Consider the following 14,695-nt stretch of genomic DNA (forward strand, 5'->3'; position numbering starts at 1 on the left):
ATTATACCTTTCTATTTGTATTTCTTCTTTTGAGTTCTTATACTAGGGAGACTATACGATATTTACACATGTGTGTCTGGTTTATTTCAGTTGAGTATATCTTCAAGTGGCATCCACTTAAATATAAAGGTTTCAAGTTTATCATTTTTTATAGGTTAGTAATACTCCATTGTATAAAAATACCACATCTTTTTCATCCATTCCTCAGGTGATGGGCATCTTGGTTGTTTCCAAGATTTGGCAATCACAAATTGTGCAGCTACAAACATAGGCACACATCTATCACTATGATATGAAGTTTTCAGATCCTCCGGGAAAATTGCCAGTAGAGGTACAGCTGGTTTGAATGGGATTTCCAGTCTTAGTTTTCTAAGGAGTCTCCACACTGATTTCCATACGGGTTGCACCAGTCTACATTCCCAGCAGCAGTGGAGAAGGGTTCCTTTATCCCCATATCCTCTCCAACATTTGTTGTTGGGTGATTTCTTTATGATAGCCATTCTTTCTGGGTTGAGATGATATCTCAATGTTGTTTTAATTTGCACTTCATGGATAGCTAGTGATGTGGACCATTTTTTCATATATTTATTCGCTTCTTTAATTTCATCCTCTGAGAAGTGTGTGTTCATCTCAGATGCTCATTTCTGGATTGGGTCTTTAAATTTTGGGGCCCTGGTGTTTTTTAGTTCTTTATAAATTCTAGAGAGCAGACCTCTGTCGGAGTACTTGTCAAGATATTTTCCAAATGTGTGGGTTGTTTTTTCACTTTGTTGGCAATTTCTTTTGATGTGAAAAAACTTCTCAAGAATAGCAGGTCCCAGTTGTTAATTCTTTCAACTGTTTCTCGTGAGATTTGATTTTTGTTCATGAACTCTTTGCCTAACCCTATGTCTTCAAGAGTTCCTAATACTTTTTCTTCTAGAAGATTTAGTGCTTCTGTTTTAATGTTTAGATCTTTAATCCATTTTGACTTTAGCTTAGTGCATGGTGATAGACCTGGCTGTTTTAGTTTTCAGCATGTAGAGAGCCAGTTTTTCCAGTACCATTTGTTAAAGAGGCTATCTTTCTTCCAGGGAGTATGTTTGGCCACTTTGTCAAAGATTAGGTGGCTGAGTGTGTTTGTAGGGGCTTCAGTGTCTTCTAATCTATTCCATTGATGCTCAAGTCTATTTCGTTGCCAGTACCATGCTGATTTTATCACAGTAGCCTTGTAGTATAATTTCAAGTCAGGAATTGTAATGCCTCCTGCCTTTTCTTCGTTGTCTAGGATTGCCTTTGCTATTGTATGTCTTTTCTGGTTCCAAATAAATTTTAGGAACGATTTCTCTAGCTCTCCGAGGTATGTCGGTGGTAGTTTGATAGGTATTGCATTAAATCTGTACAGCAATTTTGGGATTATGGCCATCTTCGCAATGTTGTTTCTTCCTATCCAGAAGCATGGAATATCTTTACATTTTCTGAAATCTTCTATGATCTCCTTTTTAAAGAGTACTGTAATTTTCCTTGAAAAGATCTTTGACTTCTTTAGTTAGATGAATTCCAAGGTATTTCATTTTCCGCAGTGCTACTGTTAAAGGTATTGTTTCTCTAATTACCCTCTCAGCGTGTTTGTCATCTGTGTAGAGGAATGTTATTGACTTTTGGGTACTGATGTTTTATCCTGCTATGCTACTGAATTTGTGAATGAATTTTGGTAGCTTCTTCGTGGAGTTTTTTGGGTCTTCCAAGTGAAGCATCATGTCATCTGCAAATAACGAGTTTAACGTCTTCTTTACCTATTCTTGTTCCTTTTATTTCTCTCTTGTCTAATGGCTCTAGCTAATGATTCCAGAACTATAGTGAATAGGAGAGGTAATAGAGGACATCCTTGTCTTGTACCAGATCTAACAGTAAAAGATTTCAGTTTTTCCCCATTTAGAATTATGTTAGCCACTGGGTTTTAATAAATGGCTTTTACCAGATTTAAGTAGAAGCCATCTATTCTAATTTTGTGTAGGACTTTGAACATGAATGAGTGTTGGACTTTGTGAAAAGCCTTTTCTGCATCAATTGAGATGATCATGTGGTGTTTTAGTTTTCACTCTATTGATATAGTATATCACATTTTTGCATTTTCAAATATTGATCCATCCTTGCATCCCTAGGATGAATCCTACCTGGTCATTGTGTATGATTTTCTCGATGATTTGCTGTATTCTATTTTTTAGGATTTTATTGAGGATTTTTGCATCCATGTTCATGAGGGAGATTGGCCTGTAGTTCTCTCTTTTAGTTGTATCTTTCCCTGCTTTTCGTATCAGTATAATACTTGCCTCTAGAAATGATTTTGGGAGGATTGCTTCCTTTTCAATTTCATTGAAGAGTTTGAGATGTATAGGGACTATATTTTCTGTAAATTTCTTTTAGAAATCAGCTGTGAATCCATCAGGACCTGGACTTTTCTTTGTTGCTAGTTTTTTATTACATCTCATATTTCATTGGCTGTTATTGGGCTGTTGAGAGTGGTTTTATCTTGCTGATTCAGTTTTGGGAATTTGTAGCTTTCTAGAAATCTGTCCATTTCTTCTGTGTCTTCTATTCTGTTAGAGTAAAGATTCTCAAAGTAGCTATTGATAATCTTCTGAATTTCCACTGGGTCTGTGGTAATTACACCCTTTTCATTCCTTATTGTTTGTATTTGAATTTTTCTTTCCTCTTTTTGATGAGGTTAGCTATGACCTTATTGATTTTATGTAATCTTTGAAAGAACCAGCTTTTTGATTCGTTACTTCTTTGAACTGTTTTCTTCATCTCAATTGCATTAATTTCTGCTCTAATCTTTATGATTTCTTCCCATTTTTGGGCTCTGGGTTTGGTTTGCTCTTCCTTTTCTAGTTGCTGGAGGTGCAGCATTACGGTGTTTATTTGTTCCTGTTCTATTTTCCTAATGTGTGCATTCACAGCTACATATTTCCCTCTGGGAATTGCTTTCATTGTATCCCTTAAATTCTGATAAGTTGTGCTTGAATTTTCATTGAATTGTAGATTTTGTTGAATTTTTTGTTTAATTTCTTCTATGTTCCATTGGCTGCTGAATAGGGTGTCATTTAATTCCCAAGTATTTAGGGTTTTTTTTTTTCTGGTTCCTTTTGTCATTTATTTCCAGTTTCATTGTAGTGTGGTCAGATAATATGCATGGGATGATTTTTGTTTTCTTGCATATACTTAAGCATGACCTATGGACCAGTATGTGGTCTATTTTAGAAAATGACCCATGTGAAGCTGAGAAAAATGTGTATTCAGCTGTGTTTGGGTGGAACACTCTGTATATGTCCACCAAGTCCATTTGTTTCAAACTCTGGTTCAGTTCTGTTATTTCTTTGCTAAGTTTTTGTCTGGTTGACCTATCTTTGCGGGATAAAGGGGTGTTAAGGTCTCCTGTTAAGATTGTGGTACTGGATATTAGATTTTTCATGTCCATTATGGTTTTTTTTTAATATATAGTTGGGTGCTCTCATTTTTGATACACACATATTTATGAGTGTTACCTCTTCCTCTTCATTTTTCCCCTAACCAGTATATAGTGGCCTTCTTTATTTTCCTTGATTGTTCTTGAAGTTGAAGACTGTCTGAGAAACGGATTGCTACTCCTGCTTTTTTCTGAGGTGCTGGGGCATGTAGTATTTTTTTCCATCCTTTGACTTTTAGACTATGAATTTATGAGTGAAATGTATTTCTTGTATACAGCATATTGTTGGATTTTGTTTCCTAATCCACTGTTCCAGTCTATTTCTTTTAATTGATGAATTGAGTCCATTTACATTGATGGGTATAATTAAGATGTATTGACTTATGATTGACATGTTATTTACCTGCTATTTCTTAGTCCTTTTTCTCCTGTTTTTAATTGTTTGCCTTATTTATTTGGTTGCTTCTGTTCTCATTCATGAAGTTCTGATCATTTTGGTCCCTCTCCAGAATCTTTCAGAAGCCTGTGTAGTTAGTTTTGTCATCATGAAATTCTTTAGTTGTTTTTTGTTATGGAAGTATTTCACTTCTACATCCAACTTGAAAGAGAGTTTTGCAGGGTATAGTAGTCTGGGCTGAAATTTGTTTTCATAGAGGACTTGAAGTACTCTGCTCCATGCTCTTCTTGCCTTCATGGTTTTTGAAGAGAAGTCGGCTGTAATTCTCATCGGTTTTCCTTTGAATATGGTCTACTTCTTTTCTCTAGCGGCTTTCAGTATATTATTCTTGTGCTGGATTTCTGGGATCTTGACTATTATATGTTTTGGTGTGTTTTTAATTGAATTGAGGTTACTTGGCATTATGTATGCTTCAGTTACCCTGATGTCAGATTGTTTCCTCATATTTGAGTTTTCTGCTATTACTTCTGCCTATATTATTTTGTCATTTGTATTGACCCCTTCTGTCTCATTAATACCTATTAGCCTCACATTGTTCATCTTTGCATCATCTTGCAAGTGATGAATTATTTTGTCCTGCATCCTAGGTATTTTTAAGAGATCTTGTCTTAGCTTTTCACCAGCTGCACTACCATCTTCAAGATCTGAAACTCTTTCTTCACTTTCACTGAAACGGTTTTGAAAGCTTGTGATTGAGATTTTAAGGTCCTCAATATCTCTTTGACTCTGCTGCATGCGATGTTTCTTTGCTGTATTGCTCATTCAAGAAATCCATCATTTTTCTAATCTCCTCTATTTTTTAATCAGTGTCTTCTTTAGAAGCAGATATCATTTTTTTTAGTGCAGAATTTTTTCAGATTGTGTTTCCTCCCTATGTTTCTGTAGTGGATTCTTTACTTCAGATGCTATGAGTTCAGAGATTTCTTTTTTTATTTCAGCAATTAATTCTCTTCTGCCTGTATACCTCTGTGCTGTTGCGTATTTACTTTTGACACTATTAATTCATACATTTCAGATGAGCTAGTGTCCTCTGCACTTGTTCTGGGTGGGCATTGGGTTTCCTCCATATGTTTCTGCATTTGATTCTTCACTTCAGATGCTATAAATTCAGCGATTTCTTTTCTTTATTTCTGATCTGAATTCCTCTACACCTTTCTGCAGTTGTTTCTTTATTCTAGATGCTCTTGATTCATTGATTTCAGCTGTGATTCCCAATTTGTTCTATGCTAGTGTCCTCTGCACTTATTATGGGTGGGCTTGGGGCCTGGGATTGCATTTTGCTCTTTCTTATTGTCATTTTGTATAGCACTGTCTTCTGACCTTTGTTGTAGAGATTTCGTGCAGTTATGAAGTTCGGGTGTAGATCTACAAAGTTTGAATTTGTCCTGTTGTGCCTGGCTTGGGTCTCGCTGCTGTGCTCAGCTCCTTCTTGCTGTTGCCCTTGGGAGTGAATGTGTTGTGCCCCTGTGGCAAGATGTTCTGTTCCTAGACTCGCTGGGTGGTTCTGTGCCCTACTCTCTGTGGAGGGACTGCAGCTGCAGATTTACCCCAGGCCTGTATGCCAGGCCTGAGCTTAGTCTGAAGGGGAAAAGAGGGATTTGGGGAGAGGGGAAGCTCTCCCACACACTCACTGGGCCTGGGCTAGGGCTGGCTCTGTGGGTCCTGAGAACACGGCAGAAGTTCTAACTCAGCGGGTGGGCGTGGTGTGGGCTGTGCAGTGGTGGTGGGGGTCCCAACGGTGCAGAAGAGGGCCTCAAGCCCTCTTATATATATAAGAGGTATAACACTGGCTTAATACCTTTTTTCAGAGGGAAGAAAAGTCAGGGTTAGAGGCACTGCGGGCAGGAAGGTAATGTGACAGGAAGGCGGGGTGTGAGGGGGGAGCTTGCAGCACACTGGAGAGGACATGCCAGGTGCAGTGCTTTAAATAAAATTTGATTTAGGCCTGCTAGACCAATGGCCTACGAACTCTGCGAGTACAATGAAAGCAGCTAGGTCAATGATTAAAGCAAGAAGGCCCTGGTTACAATGTCTTCAACTTTTGTAAGTAATTAAAACCAGCACTTAGTCTTATCTTACTGATAAAAAGTGTGACATTTTTGAAAGGCAATAAAATAATATTAAAACTAAAATTAGAATAACTCTTTCTATGCTGAATAGAGTAGGGCCTTAGGTATGAAGTTTGGATATGTTGACAAGATATAAAGTAATAACGTACAGGACATTATTTTTCTTTGGACACTCTTAGTTCATAAAAATTTTTAATCAGTAAAGACATCTTTTTAAAACGGAAATTATTTTATCTTAAAAACACTTTTCATTTTTTTCCCTAAGGATTTGTATTTATTTATTTATTTATTTTCCTGTATTTTAGGGAAGGGTCTACAGGGTGTTCAGGGTCTTACTACTAAATCAGACTCACAGTGATCCTCCTGTTTACAGCCTCCTAAGTGCTGGGATTACAGGTGCGCACTACCACGCCTACTCTCAGTCGCTGTCTCAGTGCGCCCCGGGAGTGGGGCCGGCACAGCAGGGCCAGGGATCAAAGCCCTAGCCCCTGACACTTTCCATTTTGATTAATAGGCATACCATATTTACATGCCTTCATAGATAATTTCCATAATTTGGGCTTAGAAATAAGCCACTTGACCGGGGAGACAGCTCAGGGGCACAGTGCCTGCTTGACAGGTACAGGGTCTTGAGTTTGATTCCCAGTACAAAAACAAAGAGAGAAAAGAAAAAGAAACAAGGCATCTTTACTGGGTTTACTGGGAAGATAACGCCTAGACCACTAGTGAGAAGCTGCTTCAAGGGAGTTGGTTTCCTGGCACCAGACAGCCCGGTCCTAGTGCAGCTCTACTTCTTGGTCCTAGATAGCCTTGGCACTATCAGAGACTAGGTGGCGACTATGGTGTGCAAGGACTACACAGGAGAGCTGTGTAAAGGGTTCAGTCTTGGAATAGAGCCTGAAGGTACTAAGTGCTCCCTCTGATGATGGCAGTAATGATTTGCTGCTCAGTAGCCCTATCTGCTCAAGTCAACGTTGACTTTCTATGCAAATTTAAAAAGCCCTCTATCTAAAAAGTAGGGACAAGATTCCTATAGTTTTGGGAATCAAATTCTAGTTGGGGAGAGAGCAATAAGCAAATAATTAAGTAAAAAAGAAAATGCAGACAGTGATGAATGCTGTGCTGAAGGGTAAAACACTGTAATGTGGCTGAAGAGTGTCCTGAGGGTGAGTGAGGATCTGACGATTCCAGACAAATGCACCATTACTAACAGTATGGAAATATGCAATTCAATGAGAATATTCTGCAACGCATACTGATACGTACGTGTCCCCTTCATTTCCAGAGGTAACCATTACGCTTTGTGTTTGTGCGTGCAAACATCCTATTGGATAAATACCGTTTGATTCATGGCAGTAGCAGCATACAGAAGCAGCATCAGGGCTCCATCTGCCACAGCCCGCCATGGCCTGAGCAGGTCAGGCTGTACCACTGCACTGCATCTGACTGTAGGAGTATGTGTAGGTTAGTATACAAATGGTTTGTCTCCAGGTTTTGCTATTATAATCAATGTGGTCATAAATAAATATCTAAAGCAGAAATGTAATGTTGGCCCAAGTCAATCCTACTGGATTAATGCAATTATCACACTGACAAAGTACATTTTTAATATTTATTGTTTTATTATATTAAAAATTTTAAATTTTGGCCAAGACTTGACAGAAAATTAAAATTCACTCTATGAATGGTTTGTAATACCTTTGCCATATTTTAGATAGACTGATCAAAGTCCATTCTAAATTCCTTACAAGTTTTATATTTTTTTAAATGAAGGAAGGTGATGAGGCATATTTTTTTATTGAAGATGTGTAAAGAGGATATAAAATCCAAATTTAAGAGACGACTTGAATTTATTTTGGATTATTATCAGATATTGGAACAATTGAAACTTAAATTTCTTTAACCAACAATCAATCTGAGGCAACTGAACCAAAAGCTGGAGTTTAGAAAAGAAGAAATTAGAGTGCATTAGCTTTTCTAAGTCAGAATCAAGTGTTTTCTCCTTTTAGGTTCATCTGCTTCAGCATATATTGTGTCACTCTATTTTAATCTTGTTTTCATAATGTGGAACCCAAAGAAGAAATTCTAATATAGATTTCACTTACCCAAAGATAATTATCTGATTGTGTTATGCTTTTTGGCTAGATAAGTTAATTCACCCACTTGCACTTGGGCTAGGAGGTAGACATATCAGTTTTGCTTTAAAAAGGAGCGAAAATCTAATAAGACTGTTGCCAGGAAAAGGAGTACACTAGGGAAATCTGCCTTCTAGGTTTTAAGTAAGCTCCTAGTTCTCATTTGTGCTTAGTGGACTAAGGCATCTTGTCATTAGGGGCTGAACGCTCAACTTCAGTAACCAGGCCTGCTTCTCTGGTTCTGTTAAACTGAGGTCCCACTAATGAACAATCATCAGCTCCCACAGTCGCCTGCGGACTGATGTCATTAGCTCATGCGTGCCGGGACCGAGAGCCAATGGTGGGGATGTGCAGCTATTTGGAAACCCAATTATTTTTTACTTTCATCAAAAGCTTTTGCTCAAACTATGTCTTGCACCAAGACACAATCCAAGACAGCTATGTTTCATGGTTTATTTTTTTTGCCTTGTGTGAAAATGCTAGGAAGCACCCACAGGAAGTGGCCTTTCTCTAGAGGCCTCACAAGGATCTCTGAATGCGTGCCCTTCGAATAGAACATCATAATTCATATGAGGACTACACGATCAATTATATGAGCACACATTCATGTTCTCATGTAATTCAAATTTCATCATGGGGAGTCTGCTTTTTAGGTATAAAAGGTTCAAAGAAAGAAGGATCTCCTGGCTTTTTCCATACTAAAAAGTCTGTTCTTGGACATATGCATTACTTTTTAAAGATGATATACTGAGAACAGTAATTATTATTATATTCACTTACAGTAAGCTCCAAAGTCTTATGGACATCAGTAGGAGCAACTGAAAAGTATTTGTGGAAAGAGGAGCAGAAGTGCAATATATGTTCATGCAATCTTAGCTGCCACATCTTTTTAGGAGACTGACCAGTAAGAAGACTCGAGGCTAGCAATGAATGTCAGCTCAATTGGGATGCACAGGGCAGAAGGAATTCATTATAAGATGGCAAGTATTATGCATATATGACTCAAGTTTACTGTTGCTATGCAGTGGCAGCCTATTTATAGAATTTTCAAAATACTAATACATGTGGTCAATGAAAAAGTTTGTTTAAAATACTGAATTAATGATGAAACTATTATTACTTGAATTCTCCTTTGATCTCATACATTTTAAGTACTGTTGAACTTTCATTTTAAAACGTTACAATATCTATATCCAGATTTTCATTTTCATTTAAAATCATAATTTTTAAAGCACTAAGCCACAGGGATAATAGAAAAAACAGAACATTTATAATCACAAAATTATATGCTTGATAGCTCAGTCATTTGTTATTGAAAGTTATCAGAACACATGAGCTATAGATATAGTATTTGTTATTGAAAATATTCTTAACTAACTTCATTCTGTGGCAAATCTTCCTTAAGACTGAATCGTGACCCACAGTGTCTACAGTGGGCACATGGACAGTGAGATGATTTTCATCTTACATATTTTCTTCAGGTTCATTAATGACCATGAGTTGTTTATAATGTTCCTGTCTCTCTCTCCACTGACATATAACAATACACAAATTCTTACTATTTTCCCTCTTTGCTATCAAAAATCTTGCCTAAAGTTGATAAACATGAGGCAGATGATGGGCATATGAGAGTTACTCACTTCAAGCATTTTTTTCTATATCTCTGTAAGTTTGGAAAAGTTACGAAAAAGGGATAAAATATACACAGTCTACTTCCAGAGTTTATACTGAAGAAGGTACAAAATAGGCCCATTTCTCCAGGCACATACAACTAGGGCAGTGGTAGTGAACCCAAGGCATACGTGTTGTATTTCTTTTAACATAAAAAGGTACCAGTGTACGAGTTGTCTTTTCTGAGCTAAAATATCGGCATTTAAGTTTAATTGTAGAGTTGAATTCTGTGATAAATAAAAGGGTCTTGAGTTGCGGTTTTGGTACTTGTCTCTATAAAGAGTTCGTCATCACTAAGTTAGAACATGTATGCTGATGAAGAGAGAAAGTACTCTAAGATAAACAAACACGGGATAAACGGAGTCAAATGACACCATTCTAGCAACTTCCATCAAGATCCCCTCCTTTCTCCTGATCCTGGTTTCCCTCCGTTGGCCCTGACCACTCTCGCACCCCAATTTGTCACCTGAGTTCACAGGTCCTGTGGCTTCATGCCTGTAGATTCTCTCAGGTCTGCCCCTTTCCTCTTTCCCAGGCACTGCCATCTGCCTCAGCCAGGCTGCTGTAAAGGCGCTCAACAATCCCTAGCCTCACTTGACTTCAAAGTTCACCTTGAATTCTGCTGTAAAAGTCAACTTGTCAAAAGAGAAGCTATTGTTCCTTTATTTTATTTATTTTTTTGGTGGAAATAAAAAAGTTCAATCTGGGGATTGAACTCAGACCCTTGCATTGCCAGGGAAGTGCTTATTCTACTGAGCCATCTCCCCAGCTCCTGTTTCTCTATTTTTGGAATGTAAGACATACTCCAGTCATGACTTCCTCCCCTCCTACTGGGGACTGAATCCAGGTCCTTCACACCAAGATCCATCCCCAGGCCGAGCCTTTTTAATTTGAGACAGCGTCTGGCTAAGTTGACCAGACTAGGTGTGAACTTGCGGGCCTCCTGCCTCAGTCTGGGAGTGTGGAGACTACAGGTGCACACCACCCTGCCTGGCTTCTGATCTCAATCAAACACAGCTTTTCTGTCCAGGCACGCCGTTCCTCTTAGGAACTGCATGGCACCCTAAGCTCACATTTTATGGTATCTTTATTTTTGTGCAGTTTTCTGCCCCACCTAATACTTCCATGAATCTCAGTATATATCGAATACTTTCAAGATCTGTTTCTCCTTTCGTAATGATCTGTAACTGCCATCATCATTTTATCTTGCTCTAAATTATTTCAGTGCTTGTATCACTGGAATCATGTGGTCTTTATGGGACTCAGTGACCTAATGGGTCTCAACTGGGGATACACAGAAAAATCACTAGAGGAGTTAAGAAGTGAAGAACAGAACAAAACAAAACAAATTCATCCAAGGCCACACTAAATCAGAATCTCTGGGAGCAGGGCACAGATAACAGAAGAATAACTTTGTTTTTTGAGACAGGGTCTCTTAGGTATTGTGGGCTTGAAGTCTCAACCCCCCTGCCTCAGCCTCCCAAGTGCTGAAACTGCAGGTGTGCGTCACCATACCCAGTTAGGAAAGGATAAATACATATGTATGTATGCATACACATGGACCAGCTGTGTGCAACACACAGGGAGGAGCAGCGCTTCAGCTGCTCAACACTCATTTGGACAACAGTTAGGGGCTGGCCAGACAGCTCAGCAGACTAACATGCCTGCTAAGGCAGACACAGGGACCAGGATTCAATCTCACTCTGGGGGTGTGCTGAGATGGTGATTGAGACTGGGCGTGGTGGTGCGTACCTGTAATCCCAGCGCTTGGGAGGCTGAAAACAGGAAGATCACTACACGTCTGATCTACATAGTAAGACCCTGCAGATCCTGTACTAAATTCATAAAAACAAACAAAAAAAATTATGCTGTGACAAAGGGTGAAATTCTAGCAGTCCTGGTGTATTTGGGTTGGTTTGCAGAATGGTTATGAAAAAATTTACACAATACTTTTAATTAGAGAACTTACAAACCTCTACTGCCCTGCTCTCTGGGAAGGCTTTGTAGCACTGGCAGTGCTGAGGCTCCCTGTCCTATGCAGAGAATCAGCAGCCAGCTGAGCGTGGTCTCTATCGCTCTTCCAGCTCCTCAGAGGGGCGCAGTGCTTACTGCCTCTGAGTGCAGTATCTGTGAAGTCTGGACTACTTCGGAGAAGACCCATTTTTCTGAAGTGCCATCTCATCTTTCCCCAGTATCTGTCCCCTTATCCCCATCGATTTGACTGTTGAAGCAGGAAATGTTTCTACACATTGAACATTTAGGCAGCAGTCCAAATTACTTTTATTTATCCCTTTTTTTCCATTTATATATTTGGTACAGGGTCTTACTACTCAGCTCAGACTCATAGTGATCCTCCTGTTTTCAGCCCCCCAGCGCTGGATCATAGGTGTGTGCCACTGTACCTGGACTCGTTCGCTGGTTCAGCGTGCCCTGGGGGCAGGGCTGGCATGGCATGCAGGACCGGGGATCAAACCCTGGTCCCTGTGCTTGCCAACACAGGCACTTACTTTGCTGAGCTATCTTGACAGCCCTCATTTATTTATCTTCTTGATCCCAGTAGCAATTTGAGTTTGTAGCGCCAGGGCTGACATACAGCGAGTACTATGGTAAGTGCTAAGCTCAAAAAAGAATAACGCAGAGCGCCTTCCCGGGACGAGGTCCTGGCTCCCTGCGGCAAGGTGCAGACATGTTGTGCTTATCATTCAGATGGCCCAATGCTTACCTGATTCTGCTGATCTTAGAGGGTGTCCCCCAAATTTTATTTCAGTTTGGCGAAGCTTAGTCATGTTTAGCAGCTGTGTGACATGGGGAACGTCTGCTGTTAGCTGGCAGCTCCGCGGTATGATGCCTGTGGGCCCATCTGCTGGCAAGGGGGCACCACACACAGCTGGAAGTCAACACAAACCGTCACTCGCAGCTGCAACCTATTTGTCCGACTGGACTTACTCTGTAGATGAAGCCAGGTAAAGTGTAACAGTTTAGGGTTCAACTCGGGATGAGACACTCAGCCTTCAAGCCTCGATTTTCATGTCTCTATTAAATAATCTAAGAGGCTACAGGCACTGAATCAGTAGATTTAGTTTTATTCTATTGTGAAATAAGTTCAGAGTTAAAAATACATTTTAAAAAGTATAGTTTCATATATGTCTTTTATCTAGCTTTGCTTAATATTAATTAATCTTACCTTTGAATACTTTCGAAGAAAAATATTTAAGTCATAAATATAACTATAAATAAAATATTATTATTATTTTTTCCCATAATTTTATTGAGAGACAAATAGCAATGAGACAGTTTCAAATCAAATTGGTATGACAGGTTCAATAATTAACACATTGCATACTTTCTTCCTAGTGGTTATTTGCTGTACAAGATGCAGAACAAATCCCTCTATTCATTAAGAGAATGTAACTATATATCCATTCTAACTATCCTGAATACACAGATACAAAATGGACATTCATTTGTATCCCCTTTTTTCAGTTCCATCATTTGAATATTATAGGTGTGTTAACTCAGCAAAATATTCTAAAAGAGTCCAGTAGTCCATAATAGTGTTGGGTCTTCCACTTCACTGGCAATGTCAGAAATTGTTGACCTGAGTCCTCTAGAGCTCAACATAACAACATGGCTTTAATTTTTATATTTAGTTTTTATACCTTTTTGCTGGATGGTTAAGACCAAGAAAAGCAAGACCTATGCAACAAGAGTTGTAGCTTTTGGATCTGATAAGGTCAGTCAAATCCCCAGAGGGTTTTCCTGAGATCCTGTACCTCAGATTGTAGAACCTTTGTCAGTCAGTGTCAGCCACGTGGCTGAGTCATGGCCATTGCTTGGGGAATGTGCTCTCTGTGAAAGTCTGAGAGAATGTTTTCTCTCCATGTGACTCTCCTTAGGCACACTCCGCATCACTGATCACTTTCCTCTTTGGCCCCATAATCTCCTTGATCAGAAAATTTGGGACACTACCGAGTTACATGACATTACAGTACAAGTTCGCATATGTCCTGAGTCTAAATTGACCTTGGAAGGCTACAGCCAAAGTGTTGGCTTTCCTTGAGGCCCTCCTTTTTCTCTAATTTTGGTCTGCAAACTTAGGTTGTTAATCCTCCAGAAGAGAAGCTTATTGTTATTACCATACAACCTAGGCTGTTAAGCTTAACCTCACCGTCTGTCTGAATATCAAACAACTTTGGCATAACATGCAACAGGTACTTTTCATCAAGTATTGATTTGTTGAACTTTAAGTCCCTAAAGAATATGATGAAAGAACATTTAAAAAATTAGAATATATTTTAAAAATAGGCATAAAGAATTATGTAATTCTTATATTTACACATAAGTCCAAAAATCTAACCATATACAATCTTGTAGCAGGACAGTTCTGCAACATTCCTTTTCCTGTCTCCTGCCCTCATTCACTACCTGCTTCTTTTAGAACAATCATCTACCCGAGAGACAGCATGTCAGCAACTGGCATGTCATGATAAGCAGCCCATATTAGGAGACCAGAATGACAAGCACTCCAAGCATGAACCTACTATTATAAATTGCCATCTTCAGGGCAGTTGCTTAGTTCACAGGTGTCTGTATATATAGTTAGTCAGGTGAGAATCATTCCAATTAACTGATAGATTCAAAAATCTTCTGAAGATTCTCAGGATCATTGCCTTACCCATCTTCTACATGCTAACTGTATGGCTTGCCTCTGTCCTGTTTCTTAGCTCCTCTCTTTGCTCTCTTTTCATTGTCTAGTCCTCAAGTTCTTGCTTTCCTTTTACTTGCATTATAGATTTCTATTTGTATTTCTTCTTTTCAGTTCTTATATTAGGGAAACTATTTGATATTTACACATGTGGGTCTGGTTTATTTCACTTACAAGTGTATCTTCAAGTAGAATCCACTTCAATATAAA

The 14,695-nt window shown here is 38.9% G+C and overlaps 1 protein-coding gene across 9 annotated transcripts in view; it reads right to left on the reverse strand.

The window, feature by feature from the left end:
* Positions 1-14,695, reverse strand: part of CUNH3orf67 (chromosome unknown C3orf67 homolog) — a 334,462-nt gene that overhangs the window by 135,248 nt on the left and 184,519 nt on the right. For 8 of the 9 annotated variants that reach the window (XM_023715803.1, XM_023715798.1, XM_023715797.1 and 5 more), the window contains exon 7: positions 12,503-12,667. The exons of the other annotated variant lie outside the window; for it this stretch is intronic. In XM_023715803.1, the coding sequence (XP_023571571.1) occupies positions 12,503-12,667 (165 nt within the window). The remainder of the gene's footprint in view (positions 1-12,502; positions 12,668-14,695) is intronic. 9 annotated transcript variants of the gene reach the window in all.

The sequence above is a fragment of the Octodon degus genome, unplaced genomic scaffold (genome assembly GCF_000260255.1).
Source record: "Octodon degus isolate 3935 unplaced genomic scaffold, OctDeg1.0 scaffold00043, whole genome shotgun sequence".
Taxonomy (NCBI): Eukaryota; Metazoa; Chordata; class Mammalia; order Rodentia; family Octodontidae; genus Octodon; species Octodon degus.